The 22,780-nt window shown below is 48.0% G+C and overlaps 1 protein-coding gene across 3 annotated transcripts in view; it reads left to right on the plus strand.

The window, feature by feature from the left end:
- The window catches only part of LOC135899709 (uncharacterized), a 100,208-nt gene that overhangs the window by 74,319 nt on the left and 3,109 nt on the right, over positions 1 to 22,780 (plus strand). For all 3 annotated transcript variants that reach the window (XM_065429031.1, XM_065429029.1, XM_065429030.1), the window contains exons 5-7: positions 8,240 to 8,383; positions 12,967 to 12,983; positions 21,428 to 21,489. In XM_065429031.1, the coding sequence (XP_065285103.1) occupies positions 8,240 to 8,383; positions 12,967 to 12,983; positions 21,428 to 21,489 (223 nt within the window). The remainder of the gene's footprint in view (positions 1 to 8,239; positions 8,384 to 12,966; positions 12,984 to 21,427; positions 21,490 to 22,780) is intronic.

A 22,780-nucleotide genomic window follows, 5' to 3' on the forward strand; every position in this document is an offset into this window, starting at 1 on the left:
TTGTCTCTCTTTCTTTCTATCTCCACCTTCTACTCTGTTTCTCTTTCTATCCCCCTTAACCCTTCCCCTGCCCAGGGTAGCCAACCGGATCCACCTCTGGTTAACCTCTCTGCCTTCTCTGCATTATGTTATCTCTCTCTATAATGGTTCTAGAACTTACTTTTGGTAATGCGGTTGTTTGCTTTAAATGAGGGGTACAATCAGGGCTCTATGGAAGCCAAAGGTCAGTGGGACTCCTCGCACTGGGCGTTCACGGAAAGATTACGAATGAATCTGTGCAGGACCATATGGGCGGGACAAGTGTTGAAATCAGGGAAGCTCAGAGTAAAATTTATGATGAGGAACGACTGAGGAATATGGCAGAAAGTAAATGGGCTCGGAAAGTGTTCAGCTATTTGCACAAGAAAACTATTGATTCACAGTGGTGGAAAAGAACAAGGAATGTTACCAGCAAGTGGGCGACCGGTACAGCCTCTTCACTCGAGAATTATCATTGATGGTCGATACATTTGTGCACAATTTTACGCGATGGTGCTCGAGAGTTCATTGCAAGCAAGACAATGTTATAAAATGAGCCTTTGTAATTATAAGTAGCTATCATAAAATGCGCTATCGTTAAATAGCGAATAATCTTACTGTCAATCATGCTACGTTTCTTCATAGAAAGGATTGAGTCACCCGCTCAAACTACATGCAAAAGTAACTTGTCAAACACTGCTAAAAAGAAGAAAAATTATTTAGAAATAGTTACCGCAACCCTCTACGTCATAACAAACGCCACGTCAAACATGGTAGTGTTTTCACGAGAGCCATCATCTGAAGGAAAACGTTTCACTCAGAAGTAATATGAAGGTAATTTAGGTATACAGAAGGTCCAATGTACTGTAAACGTAACGTCCGTCGTCCATTAGTTCCAGCCAGTGACAGAAAAGGAAAATAGGTCACATACACAAATTTGCACACTGTGACTGAGGGGAATGGTAAGTACTATGGCAACGAACTACGTCAAACGGAAAGTCAGACGTGCTGCGACTATGTCATCGGTGGCGGCAATGGAAAACAAACCTGCTATGAGTAATTACTTAAGAGAAAGCAAAATGAAATCAGGAAAGAAACAATTCATATCAGAAAGGGAAACTATACTTTTCGAAGCGTGAACAGGATGCCTTAGAACATGCAGCTATAAAGCTGGTACAACAAGGAAGAAGAACCATGTTCTTGCGACTGTAAAGTAGTTTTCTCACCGCCCAATTCATGGCCAATCCCCCAGAGTGGGTTGTGCCAGTTCACTAGGAGCAAGAACGAGAACAAGAACACGATGGAGCATGCATTACTAGAATGTGAAGACACCTGTCCAGCGATCGATTTAGGCTCGCCTGCAATCCTAGAAGCCTTGAGCAGCGGGAAAGATGTCGGCAATAAAAATTCGTAAGAGCCGAGCGGTACTTTGGTTGAAAAAAAGTCGGGTCACGACAAACAATGGAGGCGTACAAAAACACTGCTCCCAATATGGGTTGAGACGGTTTGGTAATGGAAATAATTTTCGTTTTCTTTAAAGGTAGGAAGGACATTAGGCAAAAGACGAGTAAGAACAAGAGCTAGGTGGCGCAACCCACCGCCCCGCTCCAACTGAATGTTCATAGCATCCATGCGTTCATCCATCCGCGGCCATCCGCCTTCTCGCTACCGACTATACTGACACGTGTACTTATCTTTATCGAGCGACCACGTTTCACAACTGTAATCGCACAGCGAAGCACGCGCCTGCATGTATCCGACGTTTCTGGAAAGTTATCGATGCTTCTACCCGGCTCTCTGTTGTCGCCGAACCTTGTGTTATCTGATTTCATTGCGTAACGCGAATGGTGTAGAACTTTGTGGAAGGCACGCGGGTCCGAACGATTAGTCTGGAACATTCGACGACTGCTCTATAAAAGCCGACGCGCTTGACCCGCTGATCAGATTTTCGACGATCGCCGAGCGTGTTCACCGCTATCGTTGCGCTATAAGTGTAGCCTGTTTTGTGGGCACAGGTTCACCCAATAAAAGTTAGTTTTCTTGTTCACAGTATTGCTACTGTCTTATTCAACGTCACCACCACGTGACATCTGGTGGAGGTGCTTGCGCGTTCATGTACCGAATGCCCCCGCAAAGCCGCGACCCAAGCCCGAAGCCCGAGGACAGAACCAACATCGCCGAAGACCAGCGTGCTAGCCGCAGACTGCAAGGACTGCCCCCAGAGCACGGACTTCTGAGACGACAAAGAAAATCGTGGTCAAGACAACCCCAATGGCTGCCCCAGCGTCCCCTGTTATCCTACAACAACCTCGGGATCCACCAACCTTCCATGGAGCAGCGGCTGAAGACCCGGAATCATGGCTGGAGACCTACGAACGAATCGCAACATTCAACAACTGGGACTCCGACGAGAAGCTGCGGCATGTCTACTTCGCCTTAGAAGACACCACCAGAACTTGGTTTGAGAACAGGGAATCGACCTTGACTACGTGGTACCTGTTCCGTAGCGGCTTCCTACGCACCTTTACAAGCGTCGTGCGCAAGGAAAGGGCTGAAGCTATGCTGGACGCCCGAGTGCAGCTACTAAACGAGAACGTTGCCATTTTTACGGAAGAAATGAGCCGTTTGTTCCGCCACGCCGACCCGGATATGGCCGAGGAGAAGAAAGTCCGCCTACTGATGCGTGGGGTAAAGAAAGAACTTTTCGCCGGGATGGTAAGAAGCCCACCGAAGACCGTCGAAGAGTTTCTTTGTGAGGCGACGAACATCGAGAAGACACTCGAAATGCGGAACCGGCAATTCAACCGCCGTACAAGCTCTACCCACTACGCAGGAATTCAATCACTGGCCACGGACGATCTGCGCGAGACCATCAGGGCCATTGTGCGCGAAGAACTGCGGAAGATCTTCCCGTCGTCGCAGCCTCAAGTGGCCTCGATCGCTGACATCGTCAAAGATGAGGTTCAGCGGTCGCTTGGAGTTCCGGAGGTGCAACCTCAATTACTGCAACCCCAACCCGAAGCGATGACCTACGCCGCCGTCGTACGCCGTCAAGGCCCTCCTCGGCGACCACGCCAGGGCCCTGTAACGCCGCGATTCCGTCGACCACCGCCGCCGCCGCCGACAGCGCGCCCACCCGCCACCCAGCGGAGCTACCCGAGGAAGACTGACGTTTGGCGCGCTCCTGACCACCGCCCGCTCTGCTACCACTGCGAAGAAGCAGGTCACGTCTACCGACGATGCCCGTACCGAGAGATGGGACTGCGAGGTTTCGCCGTCAACGCGCCGCGTCCACAGCTTGGAGAGCGCCCACGTGACTTCGCCGATTACCTCGCCGCCACTCAGTGGAGCCCTCGACGACCGTCCCGTTCGCCGTCACCAGGCCGCTACCTGTCGCCGCAGCGCCGACCGTACACCGGCCCAGCCCGGGGCCGCTCTGCGAGCCCATATCCGGAAAACTAAAAGCAGCAACCGATGGAGGTGCGGTTGCTGTTCGTCGAACTGACGAAGATCCTCCGCCGCCGACGAAGACGACGAAGAAACCATCTCGACGACCTAATGACGACACGCCACCATCCCGAAGAAGTCGGGAAGCCAAGACTACACCGACGAAAGACGACTTGACGACGCAACGTTCCAGCTTCAGTTCAACACGACGCAGCCGTGATCCGACGCCAAGACCCAACTGCAACGCCAGACAAAGAACAACCGACCTCGACTTAATTCTCGACGGCTACGCAGTCACTGCCTTAGTCGACACAGGGGCCGATTACTCCGTAATGAGTGGACACATCGCCGCCCAGTTGAAGAAAGTTAAGACCGCATGGGAAGGCCCTCAGATTCGCGCCGCTGGAGGACACCTCATCATGCCGACTGGGATCTGCACGGCAAGAATAACCATTCATGACCGGACTTACCCTGCCACCTTCGTTATCCTCCAACAGTGTTCACGAGACGTCATTTTCGGTATGGACTTCCTCAACCAACACGGCGCAGTCATCGACCTGAAGTCGAAGTCAATAACACTGTCGAAAGATCATGCGATACCGCCGGAGAGCCCTCGTAGTCACCACGCCTTGAGTGTGCTCGAAGATCAAGTGAGCATCCCGCCTCGCTGCAGCATTGTTATTTCGGTCAGCACCGAAACACCCGCTGACGTAGAAGGCGTCATCGAAGGCGACCAACGTCTACTGCTAGACCGTGAAATTTGCGTCGCAAGAGGGATCGCTCGACTGCATGAAGGGAAAACTGAAGTGTTGCTGACAAACTTCAGCCAGGAGTTCAAGCACATCAACAAGGGCACGACGATCGCGTACATCGAGGAAATTCTGGAAACAAGTAATGCGTTTGTCCTCTCGGATTCCGCCGCATCTACCCCGACGACTATGGTTCCCGAACCAGACTACGACATTAATCCAAATCTCCCTATGATTAAGCAACAGGAGCTCAAAAGTCTGCTCCGACGATACAAAGGCTGCTTTTCGACGTCATCGAGGATTCGACAAACACCAGTCGCCAAGCATCGCATAATCACCGAGGAATGCGCTCGACCACTCCTTCAGAGCCCTTACCGCGTTTCGCCGCGAGAACGCGAAGCTATAAGAGAACAAGTCGGTGAAATGCTGCGCGACGACATCATCCAGCCGTCGAAAAGCCCGTGGGCATCCCCTGTTGTCCTGGTGAAGAAAAAGGACGGAACCCTGCGTTTCTGCGTCGATTATCGTCGTCTGAACAAGATCACAAAGAAGGACGTATACCCCCTCCCACGGATAGACGGCGCATTGGATCGGCTCTGCAACGCCAAATACTTCTCGTCCATGGACCTCAAGTCTGGCTATTGGCAAATAGAAGTCGACGAAAGAGATCGCGAAAAGACCGCCTTCATCACCCCAGACGGCCTCTACGAGTTCAAGGTTATGCCATTCGGACTGTGCTCGGCGCCTGCAACTTTCCAGCGCGTGATGGACACGGTTTTAGCAGGATTGAAGTGGCAGACCTGTCTCGTATACTTGGATGACGTCGTCGTCTTCGCCGGAAATTTCGACGTTCACCTTAGGCGGCTTGCAACAGTACTAGAGGCCATCAGGTCATCAGGACTTACTCTGAAGCCGGAAAAGTGCCGCTCCGCTTACGAGGAGCTTCTAGTTTTAGGCCACGTCATCAGCAAATCTGGAGTCCGCCCCGACCCGCAGAAGACAGCTGCCATAGCAAAGTTCCCGCAGCCCATCGACAAGAAGGCAGTGCGTAGATTTCTTGGCAAGTGTGCCTACTACAGGCGATTTGTCAAGAACTTTTCACGCATCGCTGAGCCGCTGACGCAGCTAACTAAATGTGACGTCGAGTTCAAGTGGGAAAAGCCGCAGGCCGACGCATTTCAAGAACTCAAACAACACATGCTGTCGCCGCCCGTACTTGCGCACTTCGACGAGCACGCCGATACCGAAATCTACACTGACGCCAGTAGCCCAGGCCTCGGTGCCATCCTAGTCCAGAGAAAAGATGGACATGAACACGTGATAGCTTACGCTAGCCGGTCGTTGTCAAAAGCGGAAGGCAATTATTCTACAACCGAAAAGGAATGCCTCGCCATCGTTTGGGCTACAGCTAAATTTCGCCCTTACCTATATGGCAGGCCATTCAAAGTCGTCAGCGACCACCACGCCTTGTGTTGGCTAGCGAATTTAAAGGATCCCTCTGGACGGCTGGCGCGGTGGAGCCTCAGACTACAAGAATACGACATCACTGTAACATACAAGTCCGGACGAAAACACTCAGACGCCGATTGCCTATCACGTGCCCCCATTGACCCGCCGCCGCAAGATGACGAGGATGACAACGCCTTCCTTGGAATAATAAGCGCGGAAGACTTCGCCGAACAACAACGAGCGGACCCGGAGCTTAAAGGCCTCGTCGATTATTTGGAAGGGCACACCGACGTTGTCCCCAGGGCATTTAAGCGCGGATTATCTTCCTACACGCTTCAAGACAGTCTACTCGTGAAGAAGAACTTCTCACCAGTCCGCGCCAATTACCTTCTTGTTGTCCCGTCAAGACTTCGTCCAGAAGTATTGCACGCCCTACATGACGATCCGACCGCTGGACACCTCGGATTTTCCCGGACACTATCGAGGATACAAGAAAAGTATTATTGGCCGCGCCTGACCGCCGACGTCGCCCGTTATGTCAGAACATGCCGAGTCTGTCAGCGACGCAAGACACCGCCGACAAGGCCAGCCGGATTACTACAGCCAATCGAGCCTCCTTGCAGACCATTTCAGCTGATCGGGATGGACTTGCTGGGACCCTTTCCGACGTCAATAACCGGAAATAAGTGGATCGTCGTGGCGACGGACTACCTCACCCGCTTCGCTGAAACAAAAGCACTGCCGAAAGGTAGCGCAGCGGAAGTGGCGAAATTCTTTGTCGAAAACATCCTGCTGCGACATGGCGCCCCAGAAGTCCTCATCACCGACCGAGGCACGGCCTTTACAGCGGAGCTCACCCAAGCCATTCTGAAATACAGTCAGACAAGGCACAGGAGGACAACGGCCTACCACCCGCAGACGAATGGTCTTACGGAGCGGCTGAATAATACCCTCGCCGACATGCTAGCGATGTACGTCGACGTCAAACACAAGACCTGGGATGCCGTCCTGCCGTACGTAACATTCGCTTATAACACGGCTGTACAAGAAACAACACAGATCACGCCATTCAAGCTGGTCTACGGCAGGAATACGACGACGACGCTCGACGCCATGCTGCCGCACGTCACTGACGAGGAGAACCTTGACGTCCGTACCTACCTCCAGCGCGCCGAAGAAGCCCGACAGCTCGCCCGCCTGCGGATCAAGAACCAGCAGAGGACCGACAGCCGACACTAAAACCTCCGACGACGCTTCGTCGAGTACCAGCCCGGTGGCCGTGTTTGGGTTTGGACCCCTATACGCCGACGAGGACTGAGCGAGAAGCTTTTGCGTCGCTATTTTGGACCGTACAAGATCATCCGACGTATTGGCGCACTGGACTATGAGGTCGTGCCAGACGGTATTTCGCTATCACAGCGGCGCCGCTCACGACCTGAAATAGTCCACGTTGTGCGACTCAAGCCCTACTACCAGCGTTAATGAACTTTGGGGCTTCGCGACTTTGTTTCTTTTTGTTGTTGCTTATGTTTAATAAGTGTCCTTTTGTGTTTCGCTCTCTTATCTTTGTAGCATCGGGACGATGGTTTTTAAGAGGGGGTATTGACACGTGTACTTATCTTTATCGAGCGACCACGTTTCACAACTGTAATCGCAAAGCGAGGCACGCGCCTGCATGTATCCGACGTTTCTGGAAAGTTATCGATGCTTCTACCCGGCTCTCTGCTGTCGCCGAACCTTGTGTTATCTGATTTCATTGCGTAACGCGAATGGTGTAGAACTTTGTGGAAGGCACGCGGGTCCGAACGATTAGTCTGGAACATTCGACGACTGCTCTATAAAAGCCGACGCGCTTGACCCGCTGATCAGATTTTCGACGATCGCCGAGCGTGTTCACCGCTATCGTTGCGCTATAAGTGTAGTCTGTTTTGTGGGCACAGGTTCGCCCAATAAAAGTTAGTTTTCTTGTTCACAGTATTGCTACTGTCTTATTCAACGTCACCACCACGTGACAATATCAACATGTGTTAGGGCAGCTGATAGAAAGCTAAAGAGATTCAGGTGGCGGCTACATCCATTAGCGTGTAAAGCAGTAGTCCCATTGTAAGTCCTTATGAGAGCGACAGCGGGTGTGACATGAGATCACGGCGCTGCACTCTCCCGTCACGCAACGCCTCACCCTCTAGTGCGGCAGCTGGTGTTCCCATTGGATTGGTCTGCTCTGCGGAGACGCACATGTGCCCGGAGTTCCGGTTCACTTGGTACGATTTCATTCAAGGGGCTGACGGGGCGAAAAAATGTGACGATTCTCTACTAAGGCCTCTGCATTTTCTGAAACATGAAAGGCCATGGATAAGCGTGGATCAACTAGGAAAATCAAGTCAGCGAAAATAAACAGAACGAAGTCTTGCCGAGCAAAGCAATATTTACGCCTTAAAAGACAATTCTAATAATTTGTGTAGCCTTTTACTCAGCCTCTCAATGAAGAAGTGTAATTCTACGCTAGCTGCTATTCACTTTATTTAGTAATGCGTAAAGCGTTTACGACCCTCAAAGTTGTCTGTTTCACCTTGCAGTTGCTTAATCAGAAGGAAGACCTCATCATGGTGGGCTTGTCCACCTCAATATTTGAGAAGGGCACTTTAAAATGCTTTGTGTCTACCCTGGCTAAGCCTATTAAGCACGAGTTCCACCGTCTGGTGAAGTACAAAGAAGTAGGGGTAAGTGCATATGCGCCTTATTAAAACTGTTTCATCAGCTTTTATTTCAGGCGGGAGCAAATATGCACGTGTCAGGCTGCCTTTGAGCGCCTCGGAGAGCCGAGTAGCGCACAGAATACTGCTCAGAAATGAAATCATCTTTATTTGTGATATGCCTCTGGTCTACTGCATTTTTAAGATAATCGGTCAAGAGCTATAGCCCGATTGCGAACTTAATTGAACTGCTTCATTTAGGCTGCGATGGGCAACTCTATGGGCACGGAACTGAACGTTCCATTAAAGATAGCACTGACATACATGCAGAGTACGTCGTTTTCGGGTAAAGGCCAATAACTCCTGTTTTCTTCGACCCGACGGGAATGTCTGAAGATGCGCATAAACCTGAATTTTCCACGAAGCCTGTCCTTTCTTAAATGATACTAATAAGTGCAGGTGTTGCAAAACATATGAATGCTGCAAAAGTTTGGTGAGCAGCTGGTCAATGTATACACGGATATTAATACACGGATATGGTACACACCTCATTTTCGCTTACGATAAGTGCGCAAACCGGTCTATATAGAAATTGCACATATAGCGCATCTGCCTGCCTTGAGTCAACGAAAGCTTGTTCCTTTTCTAGTAGCAGCGCATACAAGAATACGACAATGGTACAGTGCATTGCATTTTCCGGATGTCACTTACTTTTGAACCGCGGTAATGCGCTTGGAAGTGAATTAACGCCGCTCCTACATTGCTCTGCATTCATCGTGAATGGTAGCTGCGAAATTAAAAGGGTGTTTGTACAACTACCAGGCGTGCGAGTATTTTGAGGATGTAATGACTTTAGGAATAGCATTCATATTTCAGACAAGATTCGGTACCTTAGAAACAAATATTTTCAGTGTTTCTTTCGCTGCTTTCCCATTATAAAAGCATTTTAGCCTCAAATATTAATTACATTCAGTTTTGATAATGTCTATGCATTCGGATCAAATACTACCTGTTAGTGCTAGGCAGTACGTCACAGCAACAGGCTTCAGTAAGTTTTCTCATTGTTTGGCGGCTTGTTCGTATTTCTGTCATCGATGTCTGTGTTGATGCTAGGCAGTGCGTCGTAGTAGCAAGCTTAAGCGAAATTTCTCATCGTGTGGCTGTTTTTTCGTGCTTTTGTCAGCGACGCCCGCCATACATAGCGGCTTACAGGTTTAAATGTTCTGAATTAGGACGCCGTATTGAGGGTGACGTGGTCGCTGAAGTTCGGAAACCAAGCTTTCTTGGCTCGCGCAGCCACTGTGGACTCAGGAAAAGCTAACTTAAGAGTGGTGCATAAGAAGGCCACCCAGGGGAAGCATGATTTCTTGTTCTGCCACTTGACGCTGATCATCAGTAGCCATTATCGGCTTTTCAGGGTTTTACTCATCATGACCTCGACGTGCTGGAGAATTTGAACACTCTGAATGACATCTGCCCACGTCCAGTGCTTCTTTGTCAATGTTTCGGACGTTAATTGACAACCAACCATTGTGTCACCGAGGAAACGAAGCTTTTCGCGATATTCAAGAAGGAGGAGATCTCCAAGTCACTATGGTCGGCGGGCATGGCGACTAGGAGAATGTACTTCTACGTCACATGTGTCAATCTGAAAGCGGACACCCGGGAATAAATGTGCTAGATAGCTAACAGAGGGATTGATGCGGGCTATGTCAAGCGCGTAGACACGTAGACAGATAGAACGAGGACGGTAATGTCTATGGTGGTTCAAAGCTTTGCCCTCAAATACCTGATGCGCCCGGGCGTTGCGTTAAAAAAAATATGGCGTGTTCGTTTATGCAGTATGCCTATAATTTTGTAGGAGAATCCTATGTCGCAACCAGCAAAACAGAACGACAACAGGCAAGGATCAAAGACCCGACAGGTCTAGTATTGACACAGAAATGTTCCCAGTGCATATGATAATGTGCTTCAGCTAGTGCTGGTAAAATAAGAAAAAGCATAACACATCCTGCGAGGCATCCTCTTCAAGTATGTTTCTTGTACTTCATTGTATTGTTAAAAAGCGCAATGAAAAAGTAGAAAAAGAAGAATCGCCAAACCCGTATCTGCTTGTTGCTTTATGTTATCGTGGCTTCCTTTCAATGTAATCATATGGCCGGGAAAGGACGATTCGTAGAGATGGGTTCATCAAATCTGATGCGAGCAGCTCATTTTGCTATTACTTGTTCATGTATTTTACTTTGCCTTTGAAATAGGACGCTTGTGTCCAAACGGAGATGTGTTCTTGTGTTAGTCGTTTTTTAAACTTACCAGAAAACCCAGATCCTGAGGCTGTCAGATAGCGGAACTACCGATTTCTCCACCACTTTCGTGGCAGCCAACAGAACTCTCAATTTTTCCCAGATTTCGCTCTTTAAAAATAACGTCCAATTGTTAGCCTCAGAAGTTCAAAAAATTTATAACCTGAAAACAAACGAACCTAAAGTTATGGGACAATTTCCTTCAGGTACTCCTCACAGCACAGGATTGCACAGTATCAAAGTCAAAGTAATCGTCTTCGGCATTAGTTTATCAGCGGGGCTGATGGAGCTGATATTGAAGCTTGATATTGAAACCGAGCCACTGAGCATCACAGAAATCTTGGTGCACAGCTCTGCGCTCTTCGTTGCCTCTATATATATATATATATATATATATATATGTGTGTGTATGTTGTATTTATTGGGTTTTTGCTCTTTAGACAAATTTTAATATCTTGCGACAAATCGTATAATTCTTTTTGAGCTGGATTACTGAAAAGGGCTGACATTAATTGCGCTAGATATCGAAAACTGCACATATGCAAAGTTCACAAACTGTATCCACTTGAAATGAATTTTCAGGATCACAGCACCTCCTAGATATTCATATTCATAGTTATTTTCACAGCTTAACATGGACTACTTTGTATTCAAAGGAGCCAGATATATATAAAATTATGGGGTTTTACGTGCCGAAACCACTTTCTGATTATGAGGAACGCCGTAGTGGAAGACTCCGGAAATTTTGACCACCTGGGGTTCTTTAACGTGCACCTAAATCTAAGTACACGGGTGTTTTCGTATTTCGCCCCCATCGAAATGCGGCCGCCGTGGCCGGGATTCGATCCCGCAACCTCGTGCTCAGCAGCCCAGCACCATAGCCATTGAGCAACCACGGCGGGTGGAGCCAGATGCTGAATTTTGCAGGTTTCGAAATGCTTTTACTACTCCACAACTGTCCAGAAAAGCATTCTTGAAATGCGTGATGAAGCAAAAAAAAGATCGAAAACAGGAACCCTACCCACGTGAAAACAAGAGCAAAAAGTACAGATCCGTAAAATACATGTGTTTCGCCCGCCCCCCTCCCCCACTGGAGCCTTCTTTACAGTGAAGGCGAAAGCAGGCTGGGAACAATGTATGAACACAACGATCAATCGAAACAACGATTCAAGGTCACTTAGCTATGTTTAAGTGGATTAATGAGAAAGTACTGCGGCCACGTCATAGGAGTGGTGACACCACTCGCAGAGTCACATGACTCGAGCGGCTATGTGACCAGAAGCGCCGCGACATGACCAACGGTGTCCGTCGCAACGTCAGCACGATGTAAGGTCGTGGGTTCGACTTCCCCAAAGGTAATAGTTTCGTGTACCTTAATTACCATTACTTTCAATAACCGTGCCTTAATGAACTTCTGCTTCATTAACACCAAAGGTCCTTCGTTCCTGTACCATAATCAACTCTATCTTAATTAACTTCGCGTTCATTCACACCAAAGGAGGTAGGTTCGACTCCTACCAAAGACCCCTAGCTTCGAGTGTCATAATTAATTATATCTTACTTAATTACGCCTTCATTAACATCAAATGGCATGGTTTGACTCCCAAGAAGGTCCTGGCTTCGAGTGCCATAATTAATATCATCTTAATTAGCTTCGCCTTCGTTACCACCAAAGGGCGGGGATTCAACTCCCACCAGAGGTCCTAGATTCGAGTGTCATAAATAATTATATGTTAATTAACTTCACCTTCATTAGCACCAAATGACATGGAATGACAGGTGATTAGCTTTCATTTTCTGTTCTAGTAAAAATTTTCTCATAGGCTGTTTAAAGGTTAGTTTTGCTGCTCTCAACTCATTTCGTGTTTGTGCTGCTATACATTTAGCACTGAACCGTACTCCACAGAACAATTAACAAAGCATCCGCGCATATTTGCGTTGTTCTGCTACATTCGCCCTGTGAAGTTATTTTTACCGAGTAACAAGTTGAAGGAAACGAACGCATCTGCTGGCGCCGGAAGTGCCACCTCAACATTAATGTGTCTCAGGTGCGGCCAGTCAAAGAAGCCTTTCTGCCAAATGTCCAAATTAGTCCGTATTGAATGGCCATAGGCACTTTGTGTAATATTGACAGTAGTAGTTGTTATATTGAAGTAGTAGCAGATTGAAATAGCCTATATCATTCGCTTTCACGATGAAGAGCAGATGAATGTAACGCGAGTTTTCTAATTGTTGTTGTCAAATGCAATGAAAGATTTCAAAATCCAGTAGTAAATCACGTGTTCTCTTATTGTCTTTCTTTTTCAGAGTAACTTGCTGAAAAAGTGAGTGCTCTTACCATTGCATCACTGATATTCATGACATGACTCGTACATCGGAAAGGTAGTCCTCTATGAAAGGGAACACGCGATGACATAGCGTCTGACCTGCGGAGGCTGCTTAGGTCGCCAGCAAGTGATAGCAAGGGGAAGCACGTCCACTTGTGGGTTCATCCATTGGCGGCCAGAATAACCAGGCATGGCCGATAGGCAAGCGCCAGATTTAGAATTATCTGAAAAACCCTGCTCATGACTGCTGCTCAAATACTAGGGTCTGCAGCGCAGAGTCTGCTGTTAGCAAACCGCGCTGGGTACGCAAGCGCACTGGAAGCGTAGAAGTGGCAACATACGCCCTGTAGTTCATCGGTACTCCCAGCGTGTATTAGTGCGTACGCATATTAGGGCGACTTCATTCGGCACTCCATCCGTCCGTCCGTCCAATTGTTTCTCTCAAATGCATGACACGGCGCACTGCATGCATACGAGTACGTTAGGTCTTACGGAGGTATACAGGCGGGGTGACCATATTTAAGTTTTATGGATTTTTTGTAATAGCCTATGGCGGGTAACATTATTCATGTCCTTTAGGTGGAAAATTCGAAGAGGCGTACATAACTAGCACGAGAAATCGAAACGCATACTCAGCTAATTAACAACAAAATAACTAATTACCTTCCTAGCTAATTTCTTTATGGCACATATTGCAAGCTACGAATAGTAGCCGGTGAGCTTGCAAGACTTATCTACTTTAAATTAATTTCGAGGATGACACCAGTTTTGAGATTTTATTTCCCAAAGTGTGGGACGAAATACATAGACGTTCCAGTTACTTTTGTGCTTGAATGGATAAGACAGCGTTCTGACAAATACTAATTGGAACAGAAATGTATTTTAGTGCGTTTGATGGCGCATATTTCCAAACTAAAGTCATTCTGGAAATTAATTCTATTATCGCCTTGAAAACTCGCCGGAAACAATTCGTAAATTGTAATATGTGTCGTAAAATTAGTAAATCAAAAGATAAGTCGGGGCTATTTGTTTGTTAGTAAAATATGTGTTTCCATTGGTCCTGCAAACATTGTCTCAGAATATTACAGCTTAAGGAGTAGAATTGTGTTATCTGTAAAATGCTATTTTTAACTCTACCACAAAACTTCAAACTGATCACCTCGTACATGAAAATACCTTATGATTACTTGTGACTACTGATGATTTATGATTACGACTATAAAATGAAACGAGCAGAGATATAAGGTTAAATGAGACCATGCCTACTATTCAGAAATATGGCCGGTGCAACCAGTTGGGGAAGCGTTAGGCTAAAACCACTACGCCGTCCCTTTCGTCTTGTTGGTGATCGTCTTCTTTGTCACTCTCGTCAGACCGCGACATGAACCCCGGCGGCGAAAGCGCCGACCCGACGCCTGTTAGATGGCGGCCACATGGTACGGCTTGAGACGACCTACGTGGACAAAATGAGATGAAGTGAAAGAGGAGGAAGCATCGGCAGGACAATTTTCATAAGTGACATACCTGACTTGTCGGAAAACCTGGTAAGGGCCGGAGTAGCGAGAAAGCAGTTTTTTCCGACATGCCCACATGCCCTGACGGAGTCCATAGGAGGACGAGGTCGCCGCCAGATGACTGGAAATAATGACGAGGATAGTCACCTTCGACTCAGAAAGGCTACGGTGGGCAATCTGGCTTGCCCTAGCGGCTGTCGCTATGGCATCGCGAGCGTACTTAGACGGGGACTCGAGAGCTGTTGGCAGGAACGTGTTGAAAGGCAATGTAGAGTAACGTCCAAAAAGGAGATAGAAGGGCCGGAGCGGTGTCGTGACCTGACGCGTTGTATCCGAACATCACAAATGGAAGGGCGGCGTCCCAGTCAAGATGATCTGAGGAGAAGCACATCGAGAAGATGACGTCTTGTGCAAGAAGTCTGCGACATCTGTAGTGCAATAGGTACGGATGACTAGTGTGATGGCGTAGCAGGTTGAAGAATCCTTTGCGATAATGATTCACTAATTCCTGAGCCAGCAGGGGGGACATCATGGAGTTGCGCGAGTGCAGTCGCCCGGAGATGTGAGGGAATGGCTAGCAGCAGTTCCTGTCCTTCTGCAGGGTTGCATAATTCTGCGGTACAAGATGCCGTGCACAATGAGGAACATGTGTAGGGAAGGGTCTGATGGCTCAAACCGCAGGCGGCTGATGAGATCGCACAAGGTGTATCACGTTCTTGCTACTCACCGATGTTGCATAAGGCGTAGAGGCATCATGGGAGTCGGGAGCGTTGGCGGGACGCCGTGAAAAGCAATCTGCATCCTCGTGGAGCCTACTGGACCTTTACACGAATGTGCAGCTGAATTCTGGAAGACGTAGCGCCGGCCGGCCTAGGTAACCCTTTGGATCTTAAAGTGTCGAGAGCCAACAAAGAGTTTCATGATCAGTGGGGACAGTGAACGGTCGACCAGTACGACTGAAATTTATTCACTGCTTAATCGCACTCGCGCTCTGTAATGGAGGAATGCCGTTCAACTTGCGAAAGCAGGCGACTTGTGTTCGAAATAACTGTGGTCATACTCACGTTGACACAGAGCCCAAAAAGCACCAATTCCACAGCCACTAGCACCTGTATGGACCTCTATTGGGGCAGATGGGTCGATGTAAGCGAGAATTGGCCCAGCAGTGAGCAGGGTGATAAGGCATTTGAAGGCAGTAGCTTGGTGAGGGCCCCATGAAAAAGAGTCGCTGTTCTTGAGAAGGTCATTCAGTGGCCGAGCAATGTACGCGAAATTTCCGACCAATCGACGGAAATAAGAGCACAAGACTGCAAAGCTGCGGACGTCGTAGCACAGGTCAGTGTAGGAAAATAAACAGCTCGGACTCTCGTGGGATCAGAGCGGACGCCAGCTGAGTTGAATAGATGACGGAAGATAGTGACTCGGCAACAACTAAAGCTGTGCAAGTGCGTGTCCATCATGCGGTCGAAAGTGGCTGGAGCATCGCACAAGCTGAACGACATGACTCGAACTAATGTGGTCTTTTAACGGTCTATGTCATCCACGGCAATTTGCCAGTAACCGGAGCGCAGGCGTATTGATGAAAAATATGTCGCGTCGTGTAGGCGATCCAACGCGTCGTCTACGTGTCAGGGGATAGACACTCATCTTTGTTATGTTGCTTAGATGTCGGTAATCTGTACAGAATCCCCAAGTGTTTTCCATCTCTTTGTGCTAGACAACAGGAGTAGCCCACGGGCTCTCTTACGGTGCAATAATAGCCTTGGTAAGCATCTTATCAACCTTTCGTTGCATCAATCGGCAATCGGTATGTGACACGCGATAGGGCTCTCTGTGAATAGGCGGTGCGTCGGCGGTATGTATGCGATGCTGCACATGGGAGCTTTCTCCAAAAGGGCGACCTCTAATGTCAAAAATGTCAGTAAAAGACGCAAGCAGGTGACGAGGGTGTTCGGCTGATGTGGGTGGAAGGTCCACGGCTTTTATCTTGGTAACGTCATCGGCACTGGAGATGACGTTGCAGAATGAGCTATGCAGGTGGTGGTATAGTTGGTGGAAGACGAATGAAGCGAGAGAGAAGAAAGTTTGTACTCGTGCAACGGCGACAGTGTGGTTAGAGAGATGTCTTTTGGCAGTCGTTGAGGGCAGAATTCGAAATGCAGGAGAGGAAGATAAGTTTTATGAGCCGATATGGTCACAATGGTGTGAGGAAACGACACACCGTGCGAATGCTGGGAGTGACAGCATAGTCACCATCTGGTACACAGGGGTGGGACACAGAAGTGATACAGTGCCTGCGGTGGTAGACGAACAAAGTAGGCACAGCAGAGCTGGTTCTGCACTGTGTCGGAAAGGTCGGTAACATCAGTCAAATCAAGTTGGACTACACGAACAGCCAATTATAGATGAGTGAACAGATAAGAAATTACGACTAAGGATGACGTCTGGAGGAAAATTGCCAAGTGCCTCGTGTCAGCGACCGCCAACGCTGACACGAGCGGTACGCATACGCATCAGCGACTCCTACAACACGGGACTCGGCAACTGTGAGTACTTCCTTGAGCCGTTTCCGGAGATCAGAGTTCATGACTGAGGTGTGTGCACCGGTGTCGATCATGCCAGTTAACGGTAGGGCATCAACTTCCACAGTGATTAGGTTCTGATCTGCCGGCAAGCTAAGGAGAGGATTTGCAGGTCCAAGTCCAATGCAGGTCGTGGTGATAAACTTTAATAAATATTGAGCCGTATCTTAAGCTATTCCTGGGTTGGCACTTGGTCTCGTGAAGTGGCCGGCAGTCGGTGACATCCGGTGACTTCCGAAGCCCAGCCCACCAGCTGCTTTTGGACAGCTGGGTCGGAGCTGGACACCGCGACCTCCCATCGCTCGAGGTCGGTGAGTTGCCATTCTGATGGTGGCTGGAACTCAGAGCATATGTACAGTATGTGATGGAAATCAGCTCTTAGGGCTCCACATAAGGTACACTCTGGAGAGAACAGCCCTGGGCGCATTAGTGCTAGAAGGGCGGGGGAGGGAAAAGTGCGAGATTGTAGCTGGTGCAACGTCACCTGCTCTAATTTAGTGAGTGATTTGTGAGGCGGAGGATAGTGGAGTCGTTGCTCTCTGTAGTGAAGTGAAATTTCGTGGTATGTGAATTCGGTCACGGGCGCTTCCTGGCTCTGCGGCTTGCCCTGCTCGGTTGACGTACGCTCGAGCAGTGTCATGGGCGGCTTCGTTGCCTGGATGGCCCGCGTGCGCGGGGACCCATATGAGTTGAATGGGCCTAGTGGGGGGCTGATGGGAGTTGAGAATTTTATGGGTGACGGCATGTGTCCGTCCTTTTGTAAAGTTTCTGATCGCGGTTTTTGAGTCACTGAATACGAGTGTGGCAGTGGTTGAGGAGATCGCAAGGGCAATTGCAGCTTTTTCGGCTTCTAACGAGGTGTGCGTTAGGACCGATACAGCTGCTAGAGGTGAAAGATTGTTACCGATCGCGCAAATGGCAAACGCTGGCTGAGTGGTGTATGCCGCGGCATCTACGTAGACAGCCTCCGTGTGCTGGTTGTAACGTTTGTGTAGTACCTGGGCTCTTGCTGCGCGTCGAGCTTGGTGGTGGACTGGGTGCATGTTTTTTGAGAGCGGATGCACTGTTAGAAACTTTTGGGTGGCCCCGGGGGTGGGGTTATGTAGGTATGCAGCGTTACCTCCGGGCGCTACGTTTGTAGATTTCCAGGGAGTGCGCGTACAGAATGGTGCGGCGGCGTAAAACTACGGGGCGGAGGCAAGCATGACCGACGATCGTGCGGCGACGGCGAACTACTCAACTGTGTGGTGGACGCAGAGGGGACACGGCACGGTATGTCGCGTCATGGGGGCCATCAAATTGCGGGCGTAGGTTATCATTGTGGCAATAGTAAAATTTGGAACGCAAAGACGAGGGCTGACGATAGGGCAGCAGTCGGAAGCATATGGGCATGTCCTCATATGTTCGCCACTGGGCTGGATCTTACGGATTCTAAACGTCGGAGGAGGTCGATGAAAAGGGGCAGTAGGTCTATACAAAGGGTGGGTTATGGAGCGCGCGGATTGCATGCCTGCGTTTAGCAGTTACACGCGCACCTGGATGAGGGAGAGTGTCAACTGAGCCTCCTCTGAAGGGCGTACAAAAGAAGATGGCGACGCAGCCTCGATTTCGTGCCGCACAATTCTGGCAACGCTATTCGTAGTGGACGACTGAATGTACGAATAATCGTCTTCGCAGGACGACGTAGCGGCAGTGTTGGAAAACCGCACGAACTGTCGGGCGATGCAACGGCTCTTGGCGACTTCGAAACTCCCGCACTCATAGATAATTTTGTCAATTGTCGAGCACTCTAAAAACGAGTAAGTTAGGCACATCATTAGCGATGTCTTTATGAAAATGCCTCACTTTTCCAGCCTCGGGCATCATTGAATCGACGCGGCAGTAAAGAGCTAGGACATCAAGGATGTACACAACGTACGACGGTGTAGCTGTCGGATACCGACTGGATAGCTGTTTCGCAGCGGCAGCCTAGGGACCAGCGAGCTTTCCAAAGAGATCACATGGTTTTTGCCTACATGAGTTCCAGCTGGTCAGCTCTTGTTCGTGTAGCGCATACCAGGTTCGTGCTGGTCCCTCCAAGTAGAAAAGATTTGCGACCATCACAATCGGGCCCCATTGATTGTATGCAGCGATGCGTTCGTATATGCCAGACCATTCTTCGACGTCGACGCTGTCGGTGCCCAAGGTCGCGCGGATGGGTCAAAACAACTCATGATTGCGGCGTCAGGGATGTTGACGGCCCGGGCGCTGACGCCGTGCTCGACCCAGCCGCTTGGTCGTCAGTAAGCCGGCCGAGCAACAAGCCCGTTGCGGAGTTCCCTCTTGTGCAGTATCCAGCACCTCCACCAAAAATGAAACCGGCTAAAATATGAGATTAAGTGGGACCATGTCTACTATTCCGAACATATGACCGGCACAACCAGTGTGGTTGTAAGCTAGCGCCCACTACGTGGTCTCTTTCGTCTTTGTCACTCTCATGATGCTGTAACAATATATTGTGTACTTAAGAGGTGTAATGGTAATTATGGTTAACAAAGACTAACATTGGGTACGATAAAATTAGCAAAACTTAAAACCATAACTGATGGTAATTAAGTACAGTGAAGCTAAGTAAAAAAAAATTATTTATTTTAAGTTATTACACAAAACAAGAGAAAATAAAATTAAATTGAAAGAGCGCAACGGGGAATAATTAAGGGTGCTTGAGATTAGTTCGACCAAATTAGGTAAACATAATTTTTAATAGATTACTAAACAAACGTATCCATGATGCTATAATTTAGGCCTAATGAATTAAGCAGTTAAGGAATGTTATTTTAAATCAACCAAGTCTTATAATTATGGGCCGAATTAATTAGGTTTGGTTACCTAATAGTAGAGACCTAAGCAGATGTATTCCCTTACTTTGGTAGGGGAATACATCGACTTCAGGCAGGTCATGACCGTGGATCCAGATCATGAGACTGAAATAATCAGAAGAATAAGAATGGGCTGGGGTGCGTTTGCCGGCATTCTAAGATCATGAAAAGCAGGTTGTCATTATCCCTCAAGAGAAAAGTATATAATAGCTGTGTCTTACCAGTACTCACGTACGGGGCAGAAACCTGGAGGCTTACGAAAAGAGTCCTACTTAAATTGAGGACGATGCAACGAGCTATGGAAAGGAGAATGATTGGTGTAACGTTAAGGGATAAGAAAAGAGCAGATTGGGTGAGGGAACAAACGTGAGTTAATGACATCTCAGTTGAAATCAAGAAAAAGAAATGGGCATGGGCAGGACACGTATTGAGGAGGGAAGATAACCGATGGTCATTAAGGGTTACGGACTAGATTCAAGGGAAGGCAAGCGTAGCAGGGGGCGGCAGAAAGTTAGGTGGGCGGATGAGATAAAGAAGTTTGCAGGGACGGCATGGCCACATTTAGTACATGACCGGGGTTGTTGGAGAAGTATGGGAGAGGCCTTTGCCCTGCAGTGGGCATAACCAGGCTGATGATGATGATGATGAGTTACCTAAGCCAAAGTTTCACCTGAGTGCACTGCTCTCTTCTAAACTGCTCCGAATAAGATGAAGTACATTCACACTATGCAGGGAAGTGGGAAGCCCGAGCTGCATACTGCAAGAAAGTATTCAGAAACTCCACTGGAGTTGTCCAAGTATGCAGAAGCATGCCCCGAAATATCACTTTGCCATACCGTGAACTTTAAGTTGGCCCACCCCTAATTTAGGTTGACCCATCCCCAAATTACAAGTTAGCCAACCCTCAAATTTCTAGCTGTGAGACTGGGCTAGGTGATTTCGTAATAATATAATCAACGCGAAAGTTGACAGGGAACACAAAAAGAAGCGATAACAACTCTCAACTGGCGTTTATTAGAAGCAAGCATGAATATACAGGGTGTCCCAGCTAACTTTAGCCAGAGCATAAAAATATGCGAATACCTCGTAGCTGAACTGAACCAAGGTAATGTTGTTTTCGGTTGCTTGGAGATACTCAAATTATTTTTTTTCATTCTGCCAAATTATATCATTAGCCTTCATTAATTATTCCACTTCTCAAATATTAAATTTACATGAAAATAGTCAATGATATAATTGTAGAGCGACATGAAAAACTCCCTATACAACTTTCGGTTGTTCAATGCGGGCTATATAAAAGCGTTTTTCCTCAGCGCGAAAAAACCCTCGAATACACGCAAAGTGCCGGGAGCGGCCAGTCGGGGGGCGATTTTGCGAGCATTTGCGGGTTCCTTTTCTTTTAGCAGGATGCGAGGATCTGCAGCAATGAAGATAAGAGTCCTGTAGTAAATCTGTACGATATTTAACCTATACGATGTCTCTTTCAGGAAACTTGACCTACGGTTCTACACCTCGAAACACTATGGCGAAAAGCTGCTAGTCAAAGATGGTGAGATTTCAGAGAATTTTCACCACCATACTTCTGAGCGTATACAAATTGTCTGCACTATCATTCATTGCTAAACCCGAAATAAATGCTCTCAACCTAAGACAATACAAAATGCACGAATTGAAAAACAAGCAACAGTAATCACGAGGGGCATTCGTAAAATTCGTGATGTCGGCACCGTAATAGAAAACGTCTCACTGCCCGTGCTTCAACCACACTGTGGACGCTTCCTAGCTTGTTTTCATGTCCTCCTCCGCTACCCCCCCCCCGTTCCTTAGAAATGTGTTCGTGTACACAAGGCACAACTTTCTATTCCGCTAAAGCCAAAGAGACGTGCGTTCACGTGCTTTGAATTCATGGTGCATATACAACAAACTTCATGAGCGTCCCTTGTTATTTAACAGACTTCCATTAGTCTTAATGTATCAGCCTTAAGTATCATAACATGCGTCTTGCAGCTTGAACGGTTCGGAAATGGTCGCGAGCTTCTGCAAAGCAATGCATCGGAAGCAAGATAGCGTATAAATTACTAGAAGAGTTCGAAAAATGCACCCCTACCACAGCACTATAATTAGCCACATATTTTGGCAGATATGCATGCAAACGCTTATTAGGCATAAATAGATAACGACAGCTGAGAGTAAAGCTCGGAAAGCGCCCGCAAGGATTTCGAAATTATATATTCGGGAGCTTCTGCAGCAATCATGCAGGCAACTGACGATGGTTGGTAACGCTGAGAAGGCTATCGCCGCCGCCGACTGCAAGACCTGTGCGCTATATCAGGACTCATTTCAAGTGTGCCTATATTTGTGGGCTTTACTATGTTTCATCATACACCATTTAGAGTTTTTGCTATTTTAGTTACACAAGGTCTACTCGGTTCCAGAAAATTTTCCCCGTGATATTTTTTCTCGTCTGCTTGTCATTGCAGAAAAGCTACGGAGGCGAAACTCGCTCAAGCAATAACAATCCTGCTGAACAATCATGCATGCTCCTTCGCGATGCCTAATGCTGGGAAAGAGAAAGCATTCAGTTTTTTTTCTTGCTTTAGAACCGCGAGTTAAAGATAGAATATGGGAGTGACTGTTGAATGTGAGTTGTTTTCTGCTTTTCACTTCCATGTTAGCGCAAACGTAAAACTGTCGAAACTGGGAGCTACGCCAATTAAGCATCTGTTACAAGAAGTCGAAAGCGCTTTTAAACACAGGCAGACTAGTTGGTGAAGTAATACATGCATACCTGCCAACTCTCCCAAAACTTTCGCAACATTTACACATCTTTAGAGCTCCGT

The sequence above is a fragment of the Dermacentor albipictus genome, chromosome 7, assembly GCF_038994185.2.
Source record: "Dermacentor albipictus isolate Rhodes 1998 colony chromosome 7, USDA_Dalb.pri_finalv2, whole genome shotgun sequence".
NCBI classification, from domain to species: domain Eukaryota; kingdom Metazoa; phylum Arthropoda; class Arachnida; order Ixodida; family Ixodidae; genus Dermacentor; species Dermacentor albipictus.